Here is a 26,865-nt window from a genome sequence, read left to right as displayed (position 1 = left end):
TTGTTTAGTGGTTTTCTTTTTTAAAGAGGCAAGTCGACATCAGTTCCGGTGATCTTCATCTTCAGATATTGATAAATAAAATCACTATAAATAAGTGTTTGTAAAATGCCTGTAATCCAAACAACCTTTGGCGTTGATCCAGTGTCTTTGACAAGCTTGTAGATCCAGTTCAAAAGATAGAACAAGCGATAAATTCCAAGGAAGAAAATGTATTCAAGGTTGATAACATCAAGCTTAAAGGACCTCTTGAGCAAGAGCAACTGTGGGAAAATGGCAAAGCTTTCGACCCAGAGTGAAAAAGCAAATAAGAAGCTTTCGAATGATTTGGTTGGCATAGAAATCAAAGACAAAGGAATGCAAATAACAATTATGAAAACTATACGAAAAGTATCATGCCTTTTTTCATATGTTCTTGACAATTTTGTGAGCATTAAAATAACAATTAACGCTTCGGAAAATATGTAGAAAATTTTGAAAAGGATGTTATAGAGGGGTGGATAAAAGAAGTATTTGTTGACGTATCTTGTCATGAATACGATTAAATAAAGGATATGTGTTTTAAGTGAAACACCATTGCATGTCCTCTTAGAAAGCATTTTGTATAAAAGGATGCAGACTGAAATTAGATGGGAAAAATCTGCTAAGTACCTGAAAATGTTCCATTGAAGAACCATTTTTCTTAATAAAATAGTCTGACAAACTTAGTCAATCTCTGTCAAATGGAAAACGGTCGAAAAACGGTTTAATTTCAGCGGAACAACAAAAAATTATTTTATGAAGCAAAATATTTTATAAAGTTGCCTAAAAAATGATAGTTCATATTTATTAATTAAAAATTAGATTTGTTCAATGTGGTTATCTTCTTTAAAGTCATCTGCAAATGGATCTTCTTTGGAATTTGCAATTTCCATTCCTGCAATGAAATTATTAGTGTTCTTAATCTCATTTTCTTCAATGCTATTCAAATCATTTTCATCATTCATTCTCTTTTTGTTTCGAATAATCATCAAAGTAATAACAATTAACACAATGACAATGATAACCACCACAACACAAACAATAATTATGATTATTGTTTTGTTTTCGTTTGGTGGTGAACTTGTTAAATACAAAATAGTATAGAAATCTGAATAAAAACTTCCAAAAAATGAATATGTAATAAATGTATACTCATAAAAAAGAAGTAATGTGTCAATATATGTTTCCTTAGAATGAAGAAAAGTTATTGTAAAAGAATTTGAATAAGTTACACTATAAATAGATATTGTATGCGTGAATGATATTGATCTTGTTAATATATATGAATGAGTTATAGTTATACCACTTGAAAAAGATGTTATACTTTCAAATTCATTAATAGAAGTGAATGTATTTGATTTTGTAAATGTATTTGATTGTGAATATGTTTGTGATTGAGTGAATGTGCTTGTTGGAGGAAGACATTCATCTAATATGATTCCTTTTGAAACATTAAATGTTCCAAAATTATTATTTTCATATGAAGTTGTTGTCATAATACTTTTAGCTGGAACATCTGTAAATGCATTTGAAACGATACTTGGAGCCGATTTTCCATAATAATATATACATTTGAGACAAATGCAAGAAGAAAAAGCTCCACTCAATATTTCTGTTACATTTTCACCAATTATAATTGTTTCCAATTTTGAGCAATTGAAAAATGAATATATACCAATTGATTTTATATTGTTTGGAATTGTAAAGTTAATAAAATCGCAACTTTCAAATGAATAAAGTTCAATTGAACTTACTGAAGGTGGAAAATAAAATGTATTTAAATAGCCTGCTGGATAACAAATTATTTTTGTTATATTTTTATCATAAACTATTCCATCATTTTCAAAATTGGAATAAACCAAATTTTCAGAAGATATATCGATAAAGCGAAGACTTGTGCATGCTTCAAAAGCGCATTGTCCAATTGTTGAAACAGATTTAGGAATTGTTATGTTTTTCAATGAAGAACAAAATGAAAATGCATAAATATCAATTGTTGTTAAATTACTCGGAATTTCAATACTTTCTAATGAAGTACATGAAGAAAAAGAAAACCTTTCAAATTGTGTAATACTATTTGGAATTGTAATATTTGTTAATGAACTGCATTCTTGAAATAAAGATCCTGCAATTGTATTCACACTACTTGGAATTATTATGCTTTTAAGTGATATACAATTCATAAATGCGCAAGATTGAATTGAATTTACATTATTTGGTATAATAATATTCTTTAAAAAAGAACTTCCTTGAAATGCATAAGTATAAATCATAGTTACTGTGGATGGAACTTGAAATGACTCTCTTGGATTTCCTGCTGGATAACAAAGAAGTTGAGTTTCCCCATAGTTATAAAAAATTCCATCATTATTATAATTGGAATAAAATTGATTCAAACTGTCTACTTCAATAAGTAGTAGGCTTGAACATGAAGTAAAAGCAATATAACCAATTGATGTAGCAGTTCTAGGTATTTGAAGTTTTTCCAAAAACGAACAATAAGAAAATGCATAATTTCCAATGTAATTTATCCCAGTTGGGATTTCGACATTTTTTAATGAAGAACAGTTATAAAATGCATAATCTGAAATTGTTGTAATTGAAGATGGTATTTCAAATCTTTCATTTGTGCTTCCAGCAGGATAACAAATAAGATTGTTCATAATATTATTATATAAAACTCCATCATTATTATAATTAGTATAGTATAAATTTTGTTTTAATACTTTTATATTTTGAAGACTAGTACATAAATAAAATACATTTGATCCAATTGATGTAACAGAATTTGGAATAATTATATTGATTAATGATGTACAGGAACGAAATGCATTATTTTTAATTGAAGTTAAATTTTCTTGAATTAAAATTGTTTTCATATTTTTGCATGAAGAAAAAGCACTAATTCCAATTGATTGCACATATCCACCTAAAGTAACATTTTCTATGTTACTACATACTGAAAATGCATAATCCCCAATTGAATAAACCGAATTACCAATTTTAACAGTAACTAATGAATCCCATCTCTCAAAAGCTGATGATCCTAAATCCATAATTCCTTCAACAATCACAATGTGCTTTGCTACGTCTTGATATGTTTTTCTTTGGTTATAATCATTTGAATTATAAATAAAAAGTGTAGCTGATGTAGCATTAAATTCCTCAGCAGAGTGTGCTACAAGTATAGTAAAAAAGAAGATTGGAATAAATTTAAATGCTTGCCTATAATATATGGAAAAAGCATTATTTAAATTAAGTTTTGTCAATAATATCAACATAATAAAAAGAATGAATAAAAAAATCTTATTAAAAGAATAAATTAGCGAGGGATAATTTATAGTGCTTTGTGAAATATAAGGAAATAAATTTGATTCAGTAGAAGAATAACAAGAATATGGAAGTATGAGATCACAATTATGTGCAAAAGCATATAAGTTCTCTATAATGAAATTCAATTTCTGATCAATGAAATGGTATTTAGTTGATATAGAGTGATGCAGGAGTGTGTGTTTGCTTAATGTGGCGAGAATCAAATATATCATTGGTAAATACTATTGTTTTTTAAGAATATAATTGTGGTTTTTCCTGAGTGTGTTCGCTGATATTTCGAATTTCAAAACAAGAAAAATAATTCTGAGAATTTCGTTATTTCAATCAACGATAGAAAAAATCAATCAAGCTCACGCAGGATGACTGTAACAGAGTTGAAATTTTTCAATGCCGATGACAATATATAATCGTCGTGTAAAAATGACATTTTTAAACGTGCTTTTATGGCTTATCAAAATTTGTGTTAAACCGAGATAATTGTTTGTCATATATTCAATTTTCTGAAGTCTAATCGTTGCACTTTTAGTAAAAAATAACGTTATTTAAGTAAACGGTGTCCTACATTAATTTTGTTGTGTTTTCCTGAAAAATGCTTAAAACATAATATCAAAAATCAATTTCGAACTAAAGACATTAATTTGTTATACCTACAAATACTACGATAAATTTAACCAAAACATTCATTTATTGATATTTTATAAAGAAGATAAATTCACTTTCATTTCCTTCATCACAGAATCCAACAATTTTTCATCTGACGATTTCACTTCCAAATTCAACAAGTCGTCAACATCACTCACGTTAAACAATGCAACCACGCACACTCCGTACGTTGTCTTTGCGACGAACTCGTAAACATTTTCATCTTTCTTATTGATTTTCAAACAATTCATTATATCCTTTATACAGTTCAACAATTTTTCGATTTTAATTTTTGCCTTTAAAGCGATTTTTTGATTTTTGTTACAATTTTCTAATTCGTTCTTATCTATTTTCGATATTGGCCTTAAGAAGAATGAAGGAAACACTTTAATTTTACTTTCGATGATGTTATCGAAATTTAAAGTAAATATCAAATGTATAATTTGTGGTAATTCTGGTGTTTCAAGTTCAATGATTAAATTAGTTTTAATTTCATTTACGTTTTCGAATTTTTCGTTTTCATTTGAGTTAATTCGTTTAATTCCTTTTTTCTTCATTACTTCGATATTTAAGTTATTAATTTTATAATTTTCTGTTTTACTTTTTATTGTTATTCCAATATTAATTTGTTTATTATTTGGTTCGAATTTATTTGTTTCGATTATATAAAATTCATTTTGTCCAATTAATTGGATATGTTTTGATTTTAATTTCTTTTTATTTTTATTAATTTTCGATTTTTTACTTTTAATTATTTCATTTTTCTTATTAACTTCTTCAGTTTTCATATCAAATAATGGAATTACATCATTAACTTCATCAGGAACTTTAATTTCTTCTTCATTAAATTCGATTTTATTATTATTAAACTCATTAATAAATTCATTGTTATTCTTAATTATATTAACAAATGAAATCATTGAATTTATTTCGTTTTGTATGAACTTCGAATCGTTTTGTAAAAACATTTTTAACTTATCATCAAAATCATTTGGTTTATTATTTGATTTAATATACATTTTAATTAATGATAATATAAATGAAAGTTGAACTCTTTCATTACAATTTATAATTTTTGGAATAATTTCATATATTTTATTGTTTAATTCATGTTCTTCGCCTAAGATATAAGAAGCAGCTATTAACAATGGAATAGAATCATTATATATATAATTCTTTAATATAATGTTCGGCATTTCTTTCGATATTCGTTTTCGTGTTGATGGAACTCGAATAAATAAATCTAAAAATTGATCAGCGACAATTTGATAACATGTAATTCCATTAATGTTTAAAAACTCATTTAATATTGTTATGTACCAATTAAAGTCAGTGATATATGTATAATCATTAGTACTACAAATGGATATAACTTTAGTTAAGATTTGATCACGTAAATCAACTTGAATTGTTTGCTTAAAGATGTCGAAAAGTTTATTAATGATTGAATCTAATGTTTTAGTCGTTGTTATTGTGGATAATAAATCAATGGCAATACATTGTTCTTCATAATTATAACTATTAAGACTTTGATTGATTAATTCTTTGTGTTGTTTACATAATTTCGGATTAAGTTTGAGAAGTCGTAAGAATAATCCGGTGAATAAAGTTTTTATCGTTTGATCAGAAGAATTAAGTCGGGAAGTAACAGAACTAATGGCTGCATTATGAAGCGTCGGATTAAGTAATGGGATTTCAATAATGGAATAAACAAGTTGATATAAAAGTGAATCGTCATCGGTGGAGACGATAAGATTTGTAAACAATTGAATAAGTTTCTTGGATAAACGTGCTTCAACTGATGCTAAAAGTGTTAAAATTTGGACAAGACGAATAAGAATATATTTATGTTTGGAATAAATATCAACCATTTTGTAAATCTTGGGTATTAATGGAATAAATGTGCTGGGATTAGTTAAACATAATTCATAAATTACAGTTAAGGTTGAGTAAATAACACTGGTATTATCATCATCAAGACATGAACGTAATGCTTGGAATCCAGTCTTAATGGAATTTGGAGAGTTTAAACAAATAAAATAAAATGTTGTGATTGCTTTTTGTCGAATTGTGGAATCATTTGACTTCATGAGCTTGATAACAGATTCAGACGTTGTTTCAGCAATTAATGGTGTTAAAAATGATGGAAGAGCTGATAAAACACATAAAACAATTTTTGGAGAAGTTGATTCCAAATCTTTTAAAAAACAATTTGTAGCCATAATAACCACTTCTGAGCTAGGATTCCATATTTGTGAAGCTGCCGTATAAAATATTTGTTTAGTTGAAGGATCATCATTTGCCATTATTCCAAGAAGAGCAAAATCAGCCCAAGATACATCATAACCTAGTGTGTTGAGAAAAATTAGATGCTGCACACAATTAATTTTCTTTTTGATATCTTTAACATTAATATTAGATTGAATTTTTTTCATAAGATCTTGAATGAATTCACTTTCTTTATCAGTCCCTTGAACATTTGTAAAATCGCAAATAGTATCTGATATGAGTGGGAGTGAGCTGAAAAACATGTTGCTAAGCTATTGTTATATATAAACCATAGAAAATCTTTAACGGTCCGTTAAAAACACAATAACAAAACTCAAAATTTTGTTATACAAATAAAATAAAATATGAAACATATATAGAATGACATATATTTGCTTTATTAAAAATAGTTTCAAAAAAATTGAGAAAACAAAGAAGTTACACATTAATATCAGATCTAGAAAAATCTGTTACTCTATGAAATCTTCTTCATCTGGATCCCAATTAACTGACTTTGGATCAATTCGAAGTTCGTTGAGTAATTTTGTCATGTTTATATCTGGATTCATTTTCTTCATCTTACTTTCAAGATTCCAGAGCATTTCATGGATGGCACTCATCCATTTGGATGCTAGAGATTCTAAATTAGCTTCTTCTTCATCGGTAATTTTGGTTTTAGCTAAATGTTGAAGATTTTCAAATTCTGAATTTAACTTTCGGAGTTTTGTTTGTAGCCAAGTTTTTTCATGTTGCAATTGTGAGTCAGTTAATCTTTCAAGGATTTCTTGATGATCAAATGGTGAATTAAATGGATTTGTTATGATAGGGTTTTGTTCTATGAATGGAATAAGTGATGAAGGCCAAAAAACAGAGACTGGTGGATCTCTGTTAAAAGTTCTTGAACGAATTGATCCATCATTTAAAAGTTGATTTAATTGTTTTTCAATTTCTTCTTTTGGCAGTGATGTTTTTTCTACGATTCCATCGACAGTCATTGGAGAATCACAATTAAGCAAGAAATCAAGAAGAGAAGACATCAAAAATGATTGGCGGTTAGTGAAATTCATTTGTGAAACAAAAGCCGTTAAAGAAAACGTTTATTTTGGTCCACCCCATAAAAGTAAAGTTTTAAATGAAAGTGACGATTATTCTGATGAATCTCATAAAAAATTAGATGTACGGGATATGCTCTTTTATGTTTTTATTGGAACTTTGATAACCTCTATTATTATTTCTTTTTCATCCGAAATTTGCTTCATTTCAAAAGTAATACACATTATTTTAGGTAACAATTGGTTTAGGTGAATCAAGTTATTCCGTGTTCGAACTCACCTTACTTTCTGGCATGGTGTTAATACTAATTTTGATTGTCATATTGAAATTCATAAGTACGTGTGGTTAGTATCAAATTAGAATAGTTTCTGTGATACTTGGAGGAAGTTTTTATTATTTGTTATCACTGTACTTATTTATTCTTGTTATGTGGAAGATAAAGAAAGAAGTGAATTTGAAAATGAGAATGAAGATTTCCATTAACCATTAAAATGATAATTAATTTGTTAATAAGCTTTTGTTCTTAAGAGACTTTGTCAAGTACAATGTTTTGTGTTTTTCGTTTCAAATAGATGCTTGCTTTTAAAATTAATTATCACCTTCTTTTCATACATATATACCGATTTCGAGTAAATTTTGATGGAAAAAATATCATTAATCTCTTCATGAATTCTTCAAAATTTCTTCCTATTTGTGGGGTTATGTGAGTAGGTCCTTTATACTTCCAAAAGCCTCACCTCAACGACCGTCTGAACATATAATTATTAAACTATTTGCAAACCAAATTGTTTACATTAGATCTCTGTGTTATATCATTCTTCAACACCCAGAAAACATTATATTGAATGCTTTCATGATGAAATTATGCAAAAAAATAAATTTATTATCGACAAAAATACCCCACTAAAATCAAAAAAAAAAATTAAAAAAAATAAGTAATTTATTTTAATGAAACCAACCACACGAGCACATGAACAATTTAATAAATATTTATTTTTTCATATTTTGAATAATCGTTTTAAGTTATCTTATGATGTGAAAAATATATTTCCTATATTAAATAATAACTTGAATTTTAATGCTCGCAATCGAGAGTTGATAGACATTTCTTCACAACACATCAGAATAATTGATACGAAATTTTGTTTCCGTATTCAAGCATTAATGAACATTTTCTATTTCTGAGCAACTTCTGTATATCGTTCAAATTTCAATTGATTTTCGGTCTTTTCACGCCGATACGTCATAATCACTCAATTTTTTCAGAGCATTTTGAAACAAAATCTCAATCAAACAAATATCGTCACCGATATCGTTGTAAACTATCGCACAGAAAATGCCAAAAACCTTTGAACGAACACAAAAAGTGAAATTCCAATTCCAGTATTTTTGATGTGATGTTGATTAATTTTTTCTAAAGCATAAAAATAAAAATAATATTCAGCTTTACTATTTAAATTATTGTCTCGAGCACCTTCATGGCTGATTCCTTTTCAAGACGACTGGCAAAGTCAAGGTATAATTTCTTGAAATCATCGCACTCCTCTATGTCAGCTCCCTTCCACATTGATGCTGATAAGAACTTAACTGGGTCTTCATCATACAGAAGTTTCTTATCATCTTCAGTCACCCAAGGATCGTTCACTTTATATTCATCTCCATTATCATCCTTCGTACTTCTCAGGTATTTCCTATACACAGCAGCGAAGTAAGCAACACGTGTAAGGTCATGTTTATCTGCCACCATCTTCTTTAGGTTCGGAACAATGTAAACAGGAATCTTAGATGCTCCATCGAAACAAAGACGAGCTACTTGATCAGAAATTGTCTTATTACCGAATCTCTCTATGAGTGTCTTCTTGTATAAGTCGAGATCGATATTACCAGGCGCTGGTACATATGGAGTGATATCGATTTCCATGAAGTCCTTCACGAACTTTTGGATCCTTGGATCACTCATAGCCTTATCAACATATCGATAACCACTCAGGAATGAAGGATATGAAAGGAGACTATGTGAAGCATTTAACAAACTAAGCTTCATGTTTTCATATGGTGTTACATCATTACAAAACTCAACGCCAACCTTTTCCCAAGTTGGACGACCTGCGATGAAGTTATCCTCGATGATCCATTGGATGAAATCTTCGGTATAAATTGGAGCAGCGCAATTAGTACCGTTTTCACGATTCAGTCTTTCCCTATCTTCAGGACGTACTGCTGGTGTGATGCGATCAACCATTGAATTGGGGAAAGTGACATTTGTTTCGACCCATTTAGCAAGTTCTGGATCTTGAGCAGATATGAAAGATGTGATCGCTCTCTTACAAGTGTTTCCATTATGTTGCAAGTTATCACATGATAAAATGGTCACTGGGCCATTTCCAAGTTCTTTACGAAGGCGAAGGCCAGCAGCGATATAACCGAATACAGTTTCCGGAGAATCTTTTTCTTTGATATCATGAGCTACATTAGGTTCTGTTAATACGAATTCTCCTGTCTTCTTATCCATGTTATAACCACCCTCAGTTATAGTCATTGAAATAATTTTGATATCTTTAGATGCAAGAGTTTCAATAACTCCTTTTGGATCATCAATAGCATATTTGATATCAAGGAGAGAACCAATTTTATAAGTTTCATTAGTTCCATCCCGACTACAAACCGTGCAAGTATATTCACAGTTTTGTGACTTGAGAGCCTTAACAAGAGCTTCATCGAAAGGAAGAAGTGCTATTCCTATGTAAGCCCAATTTTGTTGGTCAGGACACTGTTCCATTAACTTGCTGATGTAAAATTCCTGATGTGCCCTATGGAAGTTCCCAACTCCGATGTGAGCGATTCCTGCCTTGAGGTTGGATCGATCATAATTAAATGACTTGACAGAGCTCATAGCGAATGATATCCTTCAAGAAAAATGAGATGAAAAATCTCCAGCGTTATTTTTCACAGAAAATTTGGAACATTCTCAGAAAAAATTCTATAGAAGTTTTAGAAAAAGTTCAAGTCGCTAGATTATGTGCACAAATTCATTTTTAAGTTTGTATGAAGAAAGAATTATTGTCTGCTCTCGTTATCCTGTTAGGGTCAACACAGTTAGGTCAAGTTGTTGTGTTTCCTTCACCAACTGAAAAAGAAATTCGTGCAATGCATAACGTCGATGATACTACATGGGCTTTTTATAGTTCTTGTACTTACATTGCCGCTATTTTTGGGACATTTATAACAAGCGGATTGTTTAAACTATTTAAACAATCAAGAAAGAAAGTGCTATTTTGTATCGCCGCATTTGGTCTTGTATCTTGGCTATTGGTCTTACTTACAAAGGTTCACATTTGGGCTGGTGTTGTTGCGAGGTTTCTTCAAGGGTTAATGACTGGTGGATTTTCAACTATCTGTCCAATGTATCTTGTAGAAATTGCTCCTGAGGGTTACTCTGCACTCTTCGGCTCACTTAATCAGATTTTTAATGTAATTGGCGTTCTCATTTTTGACTTTGTTGCGCCATCTGTTGATTTCATGATATTATGTTACATCGCTGCTGCTATTATGCTTCTGCAATCAATCACAGTGTGGTTTATAATGGAAAGCCCTGCTTGTGAAAACATGAAAGATGAGGATGAAGATGATGATAAACCAAAAGAATCAATTTGCCAGAAAAGACATATCAAATATCTCATCATTGGTGTTCTCCTTATGTTCTTCCAACAATTTTGTGGTGTTAATGCGCTTTTGTCAAATCTCGCAACGATTATGAATGACAGTGGTATCGATATAGATGGTAACTATCAAGCAGGTATTGGTACCAGTGCGCAAATCATCACATGTATCATTGGTGGATTTTTGATGAACAAATTTGGCAGAAGAATTATTTGGATTATCAGTGAAGGTATTGTTGTCGTCTCGCTGTTGATATTCGCATTGAATGGTTACTTGGGTTGGACCAACATCCTTTCTCTGATTTGCATCTTCTTGTATATGCTTGGATTCGGTATTGGTCTTGGGCCGATCCCATGGTTCATTGTGCCAGAGTATTTCCCAGACTCAGTCCGTGGTACAGCGGCTTCAATCAACTGCACCGCAAATTGGCTCTTGGTGTTCTGTATCGTTTTCATATGGCCACCAATGAGAAACTCTAAAATGGGCATGTACGGCTCTATGCTTTTCTACATGGCCATTTCAATCGTCGGCCTCATCTTTGGTATTTTTGTTGTTAAGGAACCAGAAAATCAGAATAATGATGACGACGAGGCTGATGAAGAAGCTTAAGTTAATAAAGATAAAAATTTATTGTGGAATTGTATTCGTTTCATATGGCCGTCGGATGTCTTAAGTCTGCTGAAGTGGCACTGCGACCCTTCGCTCCAAACAATGGAAATAACCTGTCAAATGACAAATTCAAAGATTGCACAAATTTTAACCTCAAATTTGAGCGGATTGCTTTGACTTTTTCTTGCATTAAAGAAATGTGAGAGTTCCATGAAATAACCAACTGTAGATTCCACTTTTTGAACGTAATATATTATTCAAACCGATCGAAAAGTGCTACTTATTTTCCACAAACAATTTAATTCAAATTGGTGCACCCCTCGCAACAACAAAAATTGTGCAAAATCTCATCGATTTGACTGTTCAATGCATTTGGAATATTTATGCTGTAAATGAAGACAAGCATTCGTAATAGTAACTGTCCAACATAAAATTTATTTTTTTTGCTTAAACAACGTAAAAAAAATCATTAAACCAATTCTAATTACATAATTTCCAAAACAAATTATACATTTGTATGCATAGGGTTTTGAAAGCGATTTCCAAAAAAATAATAGTAATGATCTTACTATTTTGAATATGATTACGATCATATTGAATGTTTCATGTAATGTTTTTGTAGTGTATGTTCTATGCTTTCTTTAATTACTTCTACGTTATCTAAACGAATGAAAATATAAACCTTGTCGAGATGTGATAAATAAATATTCGTTACTGACATTTTTGTTTTCTTTCAAATTAACGCTTTTTAAAAGAAAATAAATGAGCAAAATTTTACTAAATCGATGATCGACAGAAGATTTTCTCAGGCTGAACAAGAACCTGAAGAAACATTCGAAGACATCGACTTAGTGACTTGCTTCCAACAGATTTTATAAACCTTGTGGGTTTGGATCCAGATCAATATTTATTTCCACAGCATAATTCACCAATCAAAAGAAGAATGACAGAACCTGTTTTTTTCGCAAGCCCATCAGAGTTACACTCACAACGTAGATATTCAACAATGTTTTATAATCCATTTAATCAAACTATTTCAACTCAAGTTCAACAACGTCCTATTCGAACATTTAAAGTTGCGTTAGTTGATACAACAGTTAAAGCATATGTAACAGATGATATTGAAGTTGAAATAACAGATGGTCAATACATTCGGTTTGGTGTAATTGTTGAAGAAGTTAAAACAGATATTGAAGATCCTTCATCACGGCGGATTATTTCTCTTGATAAACATAGTAATGTTTCTGATTACATTATGGGACAACGACAGATTGCCACATCGTTGGTTCCAATTTTCATAAAAAGATGTAATATACCATCAAAATTTATCTCTCTCGAATTTGTGTCATTTCAAGCACTAGCTCTATTAAGAGTTCGGCTTTCTAATTCATCATGTAAAAACATTGATGATTTAATTCGGCTTTTGATACAGACATTTCAAGTTGCTGTTGAAGTGTACGAATAAAAATATACTTTCTTTCCAATTATTTTTTTTATTTGATGTAAAATGAAATGTTTTTCTTATCTAATAAATAAAAATAATTTTAAGTTTAATATTTATATATGTGACTTAATTATTATATAATAAAAGTGTTATTACAAACAAAAAAATCGTTCTTCAACCTAAAGTCATGCAACGTCGTATGTCTAATAATCTTAATAAATTTCAAAGTTACACACAAATATTTTTATATTCTGCGGTATTTCTAACTTTTTTACACCTTTACATATCAAAATAAGAAGATATAAATGGTTTATTTTTATCAACATTGAATCATACAGAAATTTTCTATCTATTTAAAAATCCCTTCTCTTCACTTAATATTATTCATGATCTTTTTACCTGCTATCATTACACTATTTCAAAATTCTGTCCAAACATTTCAAGATAATCAATGGGACAAGAATTCAAAAAAACTTACTATCAATGAACAAAATGATTTTTCTGATGAAATATTGATAGAAATAAAAAATGAAATTATTACTCTCGATATTACAGGAAGTGTAACATATATTCCGGCTGGTCAATTTAATGCAGCAGAATACCTTAAAACAGTTACATTAGGAAATTCTGTAACAAAAATTGATGAAAGTGCTTTCCGTGATTGTAAAAATTTAACATCTGTTACATTTGGGACAGCGTTATGTGAAATCCTTAATTGTGCGTTTCAAGCATGTGAGTTACTTGCTACAATCTCTTTGCCTACAAAAAATCTTACACTTGGTCAAAATGCATTTGCTCAATGTTATTCATTAACTTCTATAACAATTCCAGCTGACCTTTTTTCATTAGGTGGAACAGCATTTGGAACATGTATAAATTTGAAAACTGTTAAATTCGAAGACGATATAAAAATCAAAACTATTCCAGCAAGTTGTTTTTATGCTTGTGGGAATTTGACATCAATAAATATTCCTGAAACTGTTACAATGATCGATATGGAAGCATTTTATTCATGCGTAAGTTTACAATCCATAAGTTTACCAGAAGGAGTAACAAATATTGGAAGTCAAGCATTTGTAAGAACGAGTATAACAACATTCAAGATACCAACATCTACAATAGACATTGGTGCAAATGCATTTTCAGACTGTATAAAATTGCAAGAAATACAAATGAATGAAAAACTTCAATCTATTTCAGAGCAATTATTTGCGCGATGTTCATCTTTGAAAAATATTATAATTCCTAATACAGCAACATCAATTGGTGAAAAAGCTTTTATTAATTGTGAATTATTAACAACAGTTACAATTGGAACAGGAATTACAAGTATTGGAAATAATGCATTTCAATATTCTGGAATCACATCAATTCAACTTCCAGTAAAAACAGAAACGATTAGTTCTTATGCTTTTAGTTATTGTTATTCACTTACATCATTTACAATATCAAGTGGAAGCAAATTAACTACAATTGGAACTTATGCATTTTCATATACATCAATAACACAAATTACATTACCACCAACAGTTACTTCGATTTTATATAATGCATTCGAAAGTTGTAATCAATTAACAACAGTTAATATCGGAGAAGTTACAAAAATTGAATCCAGTTTATTTCAAAATTGCAAAAAATTATCATTAGTTACATTAAATGAAAAAATAACTGAAATTGGTAGTTATTCGTTTTATGCTTGCAATACACTTGAAACAATTACATTACCTTCATCAGTTAAAACTATATCAGATTATGCATTTTATTCAACTGGGCTTAAAACAATCAATGCCGGTCAAAATATTCAAACGATTGGGAAAAATGCATTTTATTTATGTTCATCATTGATATCAATTGATCTTACAAATGTCAACGAGATTTTAGAGAATGCATTTTTGGATTGTTCGTCATTAATAACATGTAAAATTGGAGATAAACTTAAAACTATTGGAAATTCTGCATTTAAAGAATGTAAAGCATTAACATCTATACATATTCCTACATCGACAACATCAATAGGAGAATCAGCATTTGCTAATACACCATCATTGCAAACAATAATTGTTGATTCAGGTAATCAAATTTATTGTAATTATAATAATGACGGAGCACTTTATAATTCTGATATAACAGAACTTATTTCATATCCAGGTTCAAAAAATGGCGTATGTTATATCCCTGATACAGTTACAACAATCAAAGCATATGCATTTCAATATAATAAAGGAATTACACAATTTGAATGTGGAGTAAGTTTAAAAACTATTGAAGATTATGCATTTAATTATGCAAGCTTTATTAATATTACACTTCCAAATTCAGTTCAAACTATCGGGAAACATGCATTTGAAAATTGTAATTTAATGAATACACTTTATTTAGGCTCAAAACTTCAAAAGATTGATGATTATGCATTTTATTATTGTACTGTACTTAAATGTTTATTTTATCCCGGTACATCACAACCATCTTTTGGAACCGAAGTATTTTCATATATAGCAAATCCAACTGTACAATGTTTAAATGAATATAACGGAGATACATTTTGCAATTTAAATGTTCATGTTGGTTCATTATCAGAATGCATTCAAGCAACCTCAACATTTACAAAATCGCAAACATTTATTCCATCATGTTCATTTACTGCCTCAGCCCCAGAAAATTGGGAACTCACAGCTATACCTTATTCAACTGTTACATTTACAAAATATTTAGAAATCAAAAATTCATTTACTACACAAACAATTAGTTTTACATTAATTGATGATAAACAAACTTATGTAAGTGTTGATTCACAAACGTATGAATATAGTGTAAAAGAAAACTATGTTTCCGTGACAATGTATCAATATTCGTTTGTACCTGCTAATTATGGTGCAAAGAATGTTAAAAAGTCTGGAATTGGCTCAACAGAAATAGTTATAATCGTAGTAACTATTGTTGTCGTACTCGTGTGTGTGGCTGTAATCTTGTTTACATACTTTAGAAATAGAAATTTGGCTCTAGCTAACGCACAGGGTGAGAAACAAAGTTTGACAACACAAAAACAAGAAATTGATGAAGATGCATTTGAAATTTAAAACCAAAGTAAATTGTAAAGAATTAATGAATATTTGAACGATTTTTGATTAAAACTAAAATTTTAGAATTAAATTATTTAGTATTTGGGTATATCAGATAATATTTTCGTGCATAAGTATACAACAATTGTATTCACCATTATTTTTATCCACCACAAAATCTGAAATAAGATTAAAATTGAATAAATAAGATTGATCAGATTTTTTGATTATTAAGTAAATTGATATATTAATATAAGCATTAAGAATATTGAGTTCTGTTTAAAGAAATTTTGTTTGTCATTAAATAATAACTTTGAATAAATAAATAATTAATTAAAAATGATTGAAAGAAAATAAATATAGAAATTCATGTTAGTGATTTTTATTAAATTGATGATGTCATAGTAAATTGCATTTGCAGCAGCAGCAGTGGCAGCAAGAACTTGAGCAGCAAGATGATGAAGAACTCATATTAAAAAAATGGCAGATCTGACAGATCTCGTAACATGTTAAACGATAGTTGACTACTTTACATTCGATATTTCAATGATGTTAATCGTACGATCAAAGTATTTGAATACATCGTTTAAATAGCTAACAAAACCTGTTTTGAATACAATTTTGGCACATTTGAAAGCGTTGTGAAAAGTTCATTTATCGCTTGTGCCAAAACTTTATTGATTCAACACTATCACAACTCATGATCGTTAGATAATATTATAATTTCTATTTTAAGTTAAACCCACTTTAAAAGTGGAATTCTTTATAATAAATTTATATGTCATATGGTTTTTCTATTGAAACATTTATTATTCCAAATAATGTTCCACCAAATGAAAGCTATGCATTTGAAAATTGGAAATAAGAAACAATGGTTATTTGTGTAAATATAAATTCAAATAAGAAAATTGCATTGCTACAACAATTTAAAATGTATTTACTTCATTTACGAAGTCAAATTCATTCACTAAATCATAATACATTTTCTAAATCAAGTTTATTTACTGAGCTAATAAAAAGTAAACTAATATTGACTTTTGCGTATTCATTACCTTGTTCAATGTTCAATATCGTAATTAAACAAACATTTAGCAATTGTTTATATTTCTCATATAATATTTTAAAATGCCATCTATATTATTATAATGTATAATGAAAAAGTTTAAATTTATTATTTGACAATATGCAATTTCATGTCATTCTAAAGATATTTCTGCATTTATGTGTATAATAATAGCTATTAATTATATTTATTCATAAATTTTCTTCCAAAATTTTTTAATTTATGGATTGGAACAAAAATTTTTTTTAACTAGTTTAAGAAAAGTGGCATTTGAGGGTACCCTATAACGATGGTAAAAAAAACCAACCTATCGTATGCATATAACGTGTTTTTTAACGTACAATTGTGTGATTATTTGTGATAAAATTAACTTTATCATATTCTTATATCATCTCGATAAAATTTGATAAATTTCATTTCTTTTAATTTCTTTTACTATCCATTGTTAGTTCTTTCAAATGACATTGTATAATATAATAAATATTAACTAAAAATTGAAATATTTATGACTAACTTTGTCTTAATTTTTAACCAGATTGAAACTGGAGGTTATGTGTATCTAAAATTATTTGGAATTTTATCAGAAAGAAGGAATTTACTTACGTTATGTTGAATGCTCATCAAAAAAAGAAATTTTCTTCAAAGTTCTGTCAATGCCTTAATATGAGTGTTGATTTTCATACAACATTGATCTTGAATCCTTCTACTAATGATTGTCAAATAAGAAAGGATAAGCAAAATATTGACACCATCTATCATTATTAAAAAACAAAATGTAAATATTCCTTAAAATTTAGAAGAAAATTTCTTTGATTTAAAAATTAATATGCCAAAATTAAAGAAGATCCGTTTGTAGATGACTTTAAAGAAGGGAAATTGGACAAATAAAATTTTTTCAACAAAATAAATAAGAACTCTTTAATATTACTTAAAAAAAGTATTTTATTTTTAAATCTACTTTTTGTAAATCAAAAAAATTATCTTATACGAGATTAAATATTTTTGATCCTCAAAAGATTTCACAAAATTTCGATTGCAATGATTTAGAGTCATATTTAGGTGTCCAACAGTTTTTCAAATGGTTTTGGAAGGTTTCTGAAGGAAATGCTAAGATTGTGTACAATTGTGAAACAACGGTTAATGGCAGATCCAGAAACTTTAGATTTCAATAAAATTGTGTTCCTCTTTTCTTTGAATAAAAAGCTCATCTATCGTATTTTTAAGACTCAAAATTTAAGGCACTTTGTTTGAACGTTTCCCAAAAGTCAGATTCATGGAATCAAATTGGAGCGATTTTGTTTCGACGCCACCAAATTTTTCAGGATCACCTTCAGAAAGACCTTTTATCGAGTACTTCGATTCCTATCTTCAACCACCTCCATATCCTCTAATCTCAGAAGAAAAATCAGCAAAAATTTTTGAAACACCAATAAACACAGCAACGCAACAAACATCTGTTTCTTCTACTCTTTATCCTCCATCCTTACAATATCCATCATCTTATTCATCTTATAATGATTTTTATGAAATTGAAAATCGAACCCTAATTGTTAGCAACGTTAATCCACACACGAGTCACGCAGAATTCGAAAATACATTTTTTGTTAAAAATGGAATTAAATCAATTAATTTCTCAAAATTATCAAAAGGCATTGTTACTATTGAATACTATGATTTGCGAAGTTCAATACAGTTTAAGAAAATGAAGAATGGCTCAATGTTGCATGGGAACGTGATAATGGTTGTTTATGCACCACTTCCAAAGATTGAAGATCCGAAAAAACCACCAAATAATGGAACTATTGTTGTCTTTAATTTACCAAGTGGAATTAATGACCAACATATAGAATCTTCGTTTTCGCAATTTGGCGAAATCAGACAAATTCGGGGCACCCCAACAAAGCCTAGCCAAAGATTCATCGAATATTTCGACACAAGATCATCAGAAGCTGCTTTGAATGGATTAAATGGCAAGTATGTTATGGGTTCTCGCGTATCCATTGAATTTTCCCTGCCTGGTGGATTTAGGAGAAATGCACAAAAATTTGAACCATTTGTAAGAAATGCTTTCCAAAAATAACTCGGATTATCATAAAAGCGTTTAAGTAATTATTTTTTGCTATAAATTTTGTTTTTTTAATTGTATCTATTCATTTGGGATTTTTTTCGATGATGTTCACGAAAAAAATTGAAAGTTTTATTTTAAAACTCACGAAAAAATTTGGTTAATGGAAATAATTCGACCGCAATTTTTTTGAGATCAATTGAGTTTGCAGGTAACAAACCAAAAAAAACAATTCACACAATCTTTGTGTTGGATCTCAAAACATTTCAATAAAATGAAAGATAACGAGAAAGACTCGATTTAAACTTGTCAATCGAAATCAATAACTCTGAAAATTGAATGTAGTGAATACAAAAATACAAATATCTTTCTAAATATGCATTTTAACCTGCTACAACATAATTATATCAAATACACAATTTATTTATCAAATAATAATCAAATAGTTAATCAATTAATTTCTAAAACCATTGATTTGTATTTAAGTGAATATGAATAATAGCTCTAATAGTTTTGATATTTTATTTATTTTTAAATTGATAATCTTTGATTTTAATTATATAAAAATTATCAATATAAAAAACAAGATATTGCTGTTTTATAAAGCAATTTTCAATGTACTCAAAAATTGAGAAACAGAACTTCGCATTCAATTTTCTGACCATATAAATCTAGCAAATGTACGACGTTGGCGCCAACAGTAAAGGAGCATGGATCCCTCAACAACAATTCCCTCAGGAAGCTGTTGATGTTGCACAGCAAGATCCTGAGGCGGATAACTCTCGCAGACCACCAAATGCCTTTATTTTATATTCCCAAGAAATGCGTTCAAAGGTTCAGCAAGAAAACCCAACGATGTCAAATATAGAAGTATCAAAGCTTCTTGGAAAGATGTGGAAAGAGGTACCAAGTAATCAAAAAATAGCATATAAACAAAAGGCACAAGCTTTACAGGAAGATTTTAAGAAAAATCATCCAAATTACACATACCGTAAGGCACGTAGGAAGAGGGCTTTGAATGAATTGCTCACTAAGAATGCTCAAGTATTCCCAATGGCTCCTTATCAAATAGACCCAAATCTCGCAGCCTATCAACAGGTTGGAGGAATGCCGTTTTATCAACAAATGATTCCTGGGTATCCAATGCAACAAAATCAGACGTTAATGAATCCACAAGTTCAGGGAGGACAAATGTCGCAACAGCCAACACAGGTTCAGTATCAACAAATGTCCTATCCACAGCAAGTCGGTCAACAAAATTCCTATCAAATAGGTCAATACACAATGGGACAAAGCTAGTTGAAATAAACATGCCAAAGGGAGTAAATCTTATTGATAAAAGTCTTGAAAAAATTATTCTTTTAATCGAAACCAGACCTGTAACCCGAAAAGAACCGCGGCTTCAAGCATTGAAAACTTTCAATTGGACTGTAGAAATTCATACGATCAAGCGGTTATTAACACAACACCTCCACAAAAATTTATATTGAGTGTTTTACGATCGTTTTTTTCAATTGTCAAATTGGAAAAACTCATCGTTCTAATCAAGTGCAACAAATGGAAATAACTCATTAAATGCATTAGTTTCAAAGTTTTATAGGTACGAAAACATAAAAAATTTCTTAAAATACTATTTTAGTATCAAAACAAAATCAATAAATTGATAGTACGCATATTATAAACATTTATTGATTCTATTAAGCTTAATAGAATCTTAAGATTTGGACTCATCGGAATTACTCTCTTCCTCTGATCCACTCTTATTTTCATTGGCCATGTTATCGAAATAAATTTCTTCATCGAAATCGTGGCCGAAAGGATCTTCTTCTAATTCTTTAATATAACTTATTTTAGAATCGTTTGTGTATTCTAAAATTTCTACAGGTTCTTCTTGATTAACAATTTCTGTACTTTGAGATTTTTGAGTTTCAGGTTTTCTGTTTTTAAGTTTAACCAACAAAACAATCAACAGAACGACAATTACTATTGCTACAACAGCTATAACAACAATAATAATTATTGTTTTTGTTTGGTCTTTGTCTGCTTCGACTTGTGGATAATCAATTACATAGTAATAACCTGAGAATGAAACAACATTTACTGTATAATACACTACAGTATAGTCATAATATATAAATTTGGAAATTGTGTTGGTGTAAACAGAATTAATAAATGAAAATGTGATAGTGTCGGAAATGTATGAATTGTATGAATAAGTTTTGGTTGCTGATGGAACTATTACACTTACAAGAACATAACTGACTGTTAGTGAGGCATCAGGAATTAATGATCGCGTAAATGCATTTGATTGAGAAAATGTATTCGACAGTGAATATGTGTTCGATTGTGAATATGTATTTGATTGAGAAAATGTATCAGAAAGTGTGTTTGATTGGGAAAATGTATCAGATTGGGAAAATGTATCAGATTGTGAATATGTGTGGGTGGGTGGTGGAGGACAATCTTCAATGGAAGTACCACTGACTACAAGCATTCCACCAAATGTTGTTCCCTCATATTCAGGAGTTACCAAAACGAGGCTTGTGTTAATATTTCGAAAAGCAGATGATGAGATCGAAGCTGGCTCTGTAATTCCAGTGTAAAATAGACAACTAATGTTGCAATTAGTGAACGCATTACTATCAATTACATTCACATTTTTTCCAAGAATAACAGTATTTAAGTTATAACATTCTCTAAATGATCTTTCTAATATTTGAGTTACTGAATCAGGGAGAAATATACTTGTAAGACTATCACAACTATAGAATGCATATCGTCCGATTATATTTAAATTTGGACCAAAATTTATTTTGATTAATTTATCGCAATTTCTGAATGTAGACTGCCCAATAGTTACAACGCCACCCCCAATGATGAGAGATAAAATGTTCCAATCTTCAAATGCATTATTTTCTGATATATTATCAATTCCATAAATCTGAAGATGCAAGGTGTTTGATTTATAAACATTCCGGCTACTTAGCTCACTTGTATTTGTTATAATCAATGTTTGATTTTCTTCTTCATAATATTGAGCTGAAAGTCTAAAAAAATAAAGGATAAGGCTCATTTCCAACCAAGCAAAATTTGGCAGCCAGAAAAATGTAAATCATACAATTCATTATTTGTGCAAAGAAAAACAATAACTTTTTCTTAGAACATCAGATGGAACTCAATTTTCGAAAATTATCTCTCGAAAACAAACAAAAATTGGGGTTACCGTATCCTGCCATTTCAATTCAGTGTGAACCCAAAAAATTTCAATACTTAGTAACAGGCGCTCTGAAATTTGGAATGTATTCAAATTCTCTCTCAAATTTTGTTGGGTTATTGAAACTCCTATTGTTGTGAAAAACCAACTAACATTATGACCATTAAATTTGCAAGCAAAAGGAGAACGTTAAAAGATGAATCCAACCCAAAAATGGATTTCAGAAAAGATTTTCGCAGCCTTTTTATAAGTCATGGAATTTCTGATAAAGAAATAAATGAAATGAGTGATACTGAATTCCAAGCTACTCTTTTGGGGTTTTTAGATTCCCAATCAAATCAAGATAAAAATCAGATTTCTCGTCAAATGAAAAACAGTACTACAGCATATGACAAGGATTTCGGTAATGGAAATTTTAATGAAGATGAAGCTGTTCGAATTGCGATTGAAAAATCTCTTGATGATCAGCTTATTCCACCACACCTAAGACCAAAACCTTCTCCGCAGAATGAAGTTGGTATTTCAGCCACTAAAAAATCTTTACTTCGAGATACCAATAATAATAATTCTTCAAAGAAAAGATATCCATCTGCACCAAAGCGTTCTAATCGAATTCTCGAAGCCATACCAGATCCACAATTTTTGCTTCATAACGCATCAAAGCCAACTCAAAAAAAATCAACAACAAAAACAGTGCAGGAAAAAGGAAACGAAAGAAGTCGAATGCGAAGCGCAAGTGTTCGATCAGTTAAACAAAATCATATTCAAAATAGAGAGCCATTAAAATCAACAACAAAAAATACAAATAATAAAACTTCTGATATCGCAAATAAAACAGAAAATAATAAAATAAAAGAATTTGGCTCAGCAAAATCTATTACTAAAAATACAAATGATTTGAATTTTAAAAAGGATTTTGAAAAAGAATTAAAATCAAATAATGCAATTTATAGTAAAAGAAATATAAATAACAATAAAATTTCTCGTGTCGAAAAGAAAACAGTAAACAAAGTAACAGAAACCAAAGCAACAACTTCAGGAAGACGAACAACAAATAGTTCAAATGTTAGAACTAATTTAATGGAATATAAAATTCTGCATACAGATAAAACTGAAAGAGAAAACAAATTAACAGAAACTAAAACGCCAACTTCAGGGAGACGAACAAATATATCAAATATAAATAATAACAAAAAAATTTCTAATATTGAAAAAAAAACAAATGAACATAATGTGCCAACTTCAGGAAGACGAACAGCAAACAATAATGTAAACAATAAAAATAAAATTTCTGATACTGAAAAGAAAACATTGAATAAATCAAATGAATATAATCCAACAAAATCCACCACAAGAAATATAAATAATTCAAATATAAATAACAATAAAATTTCTGGTGTTGAAAAGAAAACAGTAAACAAAGTAACAGAAACCAAAACACCAACTTCAGGAAGACGAACAACAAATAGTTCAAATGTTAGAACGAATTTAAAGGAATTTGAAATTCCGCATATGGATAAAATAGAAAAAATAAACAAATTAACAGAAACCAAAACACCAACTTCAGGAAGACGAACAAATGTATCAAATACAAATAATAATAAAATTTCTAATTTCGAAAAGAAAGCAAATGAGCATAACGCGCCAACATCAGGAAGAAAAATAGCAATCAATAATGTAAATAATAAAAATAAAATTTCTGATATAGAAGCTAAAGCAAATGAACATAATACACTAATATCAGAAAGAAGAACAAATGATTCAAATATCAGAAGTAACATAAATATTGTTAAGAAAACAGAAACAGAAAACAAATTGAAAGAATCTGAAAATCCAATTTCCGCAAATATCAATAAATTCGACAGAAAAACAGATAGCACAAACGCAGCCAAAGCAATTCCTTCTCATAATGAACATAATTCTACAGAACGCCAAGCGAAAACTTCAGCAATCGAAAAAGAACTTTCGAGTACACAAGAAATTGTTCAATTGCAAAACATCGAATACAACGAAGCACTTAAAGAGGCGCAAATTCGCACTGAACTCGAAAAGCAAACTGCTGAAGAAAAAGCAAACGAAGAAGAAGAAATGCAAAAATTAATAAATTCACTTCCGCCTGAGCCAGCAATTGGCGTCACAATTGCCGTTCTATTAAAGAATGGTAAAAGAGTAATGCGAAGATTCGATCCTAAGTCAAAAGGAATTTATGTTTATGTATGGGTATTAATGCAAATAAATGAAAATACTCCGGACGAGAAATTGTCTTTGGATTCATTTGATGTAAAGTTATCTGTTTCGGCTAAAAAAATTGAGAAAGAACAAACTTTAGAAGAACAAAATATAAGCGGAAGAGTGTTTGCAATTGTTGATATATTTTAATAAAATGTTTTTGTATGAAAATGTATAATTGACGGCTTCAATTTTTTTATATAGAAATCTGGTCGATAATTGTTTGTCTTATTGGAAATCTGAAGTTTACACATGAATAACAGTGTTACAACTAAAATTTTTTTTTATCGAAAATCGATTTTTCTATGTCTTATATTGAAACACACTTATCGCTGTATTGAAAATATTATCGTTCATTACAAAAAAAATTTCATATCAAAAAAACATTTTTTTTTGCATGATATCGATATTACCCTGCAATATTTTATATAAAATGAATCAAACATATATTAGAATATATCATATTGGTGTCCTAACATATTGACTAAAATCGATTAATTATATGAATATGATACTGAATAATAAATGATATAAAATTAACGGTCACCCAGAAATTCCATTCAACTTTTTGACATTCCAACAGATTTGAAAGCGCAAAAATGAACAATCGAGAAAAAATAATATCATTTTACAAAATTGAAAAAGAAACAAAACAGCGTAATAATGGAGCCAAGTTAATCCATTTATGGGCTTTTCAAGATCGAAATGAAAAGTTAATGGATCGTATGGCAGATTCAGGGCCAAACTCACTTATGGAGATTGACACTTATGGAAACTCAGCACTTCATTATGCTGCTGCAAATTCTTCTACGTTTTCAGCGAGATTCATTGTTGGCGCATTTCGATCTCTTCATTTTTATAATCATGATTTTCTTACACCCAGCCACATAGCCTCAATTAAAGGGGATCCCAACATGATTGAAATTCTTATGAAATCAGATGTTATGATGGAAGATTTATCTCTGAAAAATTGGAACAATCTTCATTTTGCCATATATTATGAACATGTTGACACTGTAAAATTTCTTTTAGAACAAAATTTCCCATATGTTAATTCCATTGTTCTTAGTTGTGATCCCGTAATTGGAATTCCAGATTATCAAGACACGTTTCAATTTTATTCTTCGTTAGACATAGCCAAGCACACCGGCAATAGCGACATTATCAACTTATTACTCCAATATAATGCCTTACCATCATTTCATTCCGCTGTATTTTCCAATGATTTTCGGGCAATTTCATATCATTTATACAACAAAAATTCCCCATTTTATCAGAACACCAATGTTACTGATGAAGTTAATCAATGTACAGTATTGCATATATCTGCATGTCAAGACAATTATTCCTTATGTCATATATTATTACAATATGGAGCTAGTCCCAACATTGAAGACAAATATCGTCATACGCCATTAGATTATAGTGTAATTTTTGATTCATATAAATCATTTGTGATTTTATTAAAACATTCTGATTCACGTACTGCTTCTAAAGCGTGTTTCTTAGCTTCTGATTTTTATCGACCCAAATATTTAGAGCGTTTATTTCATTTTACGTTAGATTTCGAGTATATTAATTCCGATGGTGATAATATCATTGTCCATTTAATAAAACGTAAATCTGATGAATTATTTCCAGCGTTATTAAAAGAATATCCGATATTAACTATAAAGGATTCAATTGGCGCAAGTATATTTCATTACGCTGCAAGTTCATCATCGAATATTGTTAGTATATTAAAGAAAGACTTCGATTATAATGGTAAAGATAATGAAGGATTAATCCCACTATCATATGCGATTCGAGCTGATAGTCAAACATCAGTTGAAAGCATTAAAACTAAATCGGATTCGAATTGTGTAGATATTTTTGGTATGACGCCGATTTTATATTCATTTATGAGTAGTAACTTATTAAAGATTGATGATAAATCGAAAGAAATGCGATATAATATTAATGTTAAATTATTATATGAATCGCGACATTTAATTGAATCGAAATTAACATATTTCGATTATAAAATTAATGAAAAGAAAGAAATTGAATTTGATAAGAAACTTCAATTATATTCACCGAATTATCTCGATTCATTAACATCACAATTTGTTGAACTATTCTTAAAGAAAACTAATGGCGTATTAAAAGGCGCTACAATATTACATGTCGCAATATTATTCACATTAACAAGTGGGAAATTTGCGGAAT

General features: G+C 29.4%; 10 protein-coding genes across 10 annotated transcripts; 6 read left to right on the top strand and 4 right to left on the bottom strand.

The window, feature by feature from the left end:
* Window positions 1-20: 20 nt before the first annotated feature.
* Window positions 21-335, bottom strand: GO595_010337 (ER lumen protein retaining receptor; the record flags this gene model as incomplete). The annotated part of the gene is made up of 1 exon (XM_067913005.1): window positions 21-335. The coding sequence occupies one exon, from the start codon at window positions 333-335 to the stop codon at window positions 21-23; it is 315 nt and encodes a 104-aa protein (XP_067769075.1).
* Window positions 336-6,731: 6,396 nt separating this feature from the next.
* Window positions 6,732-7,298, bottom strand: GO595_010336 (uncharacterized protein; the record flags this gene model as incomplete). Its single annotated transcript, XM_067913004.1, has 1 exon — window positions 6,732-7,298. The coding sequence occupies one exon, from the start codon at window positions 7,296-7,298 to the stop codon at window positions 6,732-6,734; it is 567 nt and encodes a 188-aa protein (XP_067769074.1).
* A 1,469-nt stretch (window positions 7,299-8,767) lies between these two features.
* GO595_010335 (mannitol dehydrogenase family protein) lies at window positions 8,768-10,207 on the bottom strand (the record flags this gene model as incomplete). Its single annotated transcript, XM_067913003.1, has 1 exon — window positions 8,768-10,207. One exon carries the CDS (start codon window positions 10,205-10,207, stop codon window positions 8,768-8,770), a length of 1,440 nt encoding a protein of 479 aa, XP_067769073.1.
* Window positions 10,208-10,359: 152 nt separating this feature from the next.
* On the top strand, window positions 10,360-11,583 carry GO595_010334 (major facilitator superfamily transporter; the record flags this gene model as incomplete). Its single annotated transcript, XM_067913001.1, has 2 exons — window positions 10,360-10,470; window positions 10,642-11,583. The coding sequence occupies 2 exons, from the start codon at window positions 10,360-10,362 to the stop codon at window positions 11,581-11,583; spliced, it is 1,053 nt and encodes a 350-aa protein (XP_067769072.1).
* Window positions 11,584-12,526: 943 nt separating this feature from the next.
* GO595_010333 (uncharacterized protein) lies at window positions 12,527-13,048 on the top strand (the record flags this gene model as incomplete). Its single annotated transcript, XM_067913000.1, has 1 exon — window positions 12,527-13,048. The coding sequence occupies one exon, from the start codon at window positions 12,527-12,529 to the stop codon at window positions 13,046-13,048; it is 522 nt and encodes a 173-aa protein (XP_067769071.1).
* A 365-nt stretch (window positions 13,049-13,413) lies between these two features.
* Window positions 13,414-16,104, top strand: GO595_010332 (leucine-rich repeat domain-containing protein; the record flags this gene model as incomplete). Its single annotated transcript, XM_067912999.1, has 1 exon — window positions 13,414-16,104. One exon carries the CDS (start codon window positions 13,414-13,416, stop codon window positions 16,102-16,104), a length of 2,691 nt encoding a protein of 896 aa, XP_067769070.1.
* A 2,318-nt stretch (window positions 16,105-18,422) lies between these two features.
* On the top strand, window positions 18,423-19,229 carry GO595_010331 (RNA-binding protein; the record flags this gene model as incomplete). The annotated part of the gene is made up of 1 exon (XM_067912998.1): window positions 18,423-19,229. The coding sequence occupies one exon, from the start codon at window positions 18,423-18,425 to the stop codon at window positions 19,227-19,229; it is 807 nt and encodes a 268-aa protein (XP_067769069.1).
* Window positions 19,230-19,892: 663 nt separating this feature from the next.
* GO595_010330 (HMG box family protein) lies at window positions 19,893-20,513 on the top strand (the record flags this gene model as incomplete). Its single annotated transcript, XM_067912997.1, has 1 exon — window positions 19,893-20,513. The coding sequence occupies one exon, from the start codon at window positions 19,893-19,895 to the stop codon at window positions 20,511-20,513; it is 621 nt and encodes a 206-aa protein (XP_067769068.1).
* Window positions 20,514-20,928: 415 nt separating this feature from the next.
* Window positions 20,929-21,708, bottom strand: GO595_010329 (uncharacterized protein; the record flags this gene model as incomplete). Its single annotated transcript, XM_067912996.1, has 1 exon — window positions 20,929-21,708. One exon carries the CDS (start codon window positions 21,706-21,708, stop codon window positions 20,929-20,931), a length of 780 nt encoding a protein of 259 aa, XP_067769067.1.
* Window positions 21,709-23,940: 2,232 nt separating this feature from the next.
* On the top strand, window positions 23,941-24,807 carry GO595_010328 (uncharacterized protein; the record flags this gene model as incomplete). Its single annotated transcript, XM_067912995.1, has 1 exon — window positions 23,941-24,807. One exon carries the CDS (start codon window positions 23,941-23,943, stop codon window positions 24,805-24,807), a length of 867 nt encoding a protein of 288 aa, XP_067769066.1.
* Window positions 24,808-26,865: the final 2,058 nt, after the last annotated feature.

The sequence above is a fragment of the Histomonas meleagridis genome (genome assembly GCF_020186115.1).
Source record: "Histomonas meleagridis strain 2922-C6/04-10x chromosome Unknown scaffold_61, whole genome shotgun sequence".
NCBI classification, from domain to species: domain Eukaryota; phylum Parabasalia; order Tritrichomonadida; family Dientamoebidae; genus Histomonas; species Histomonas meleagridis.
This window is presented reverse-complemented; position numbering and strand designations above follow the sequence as displayed.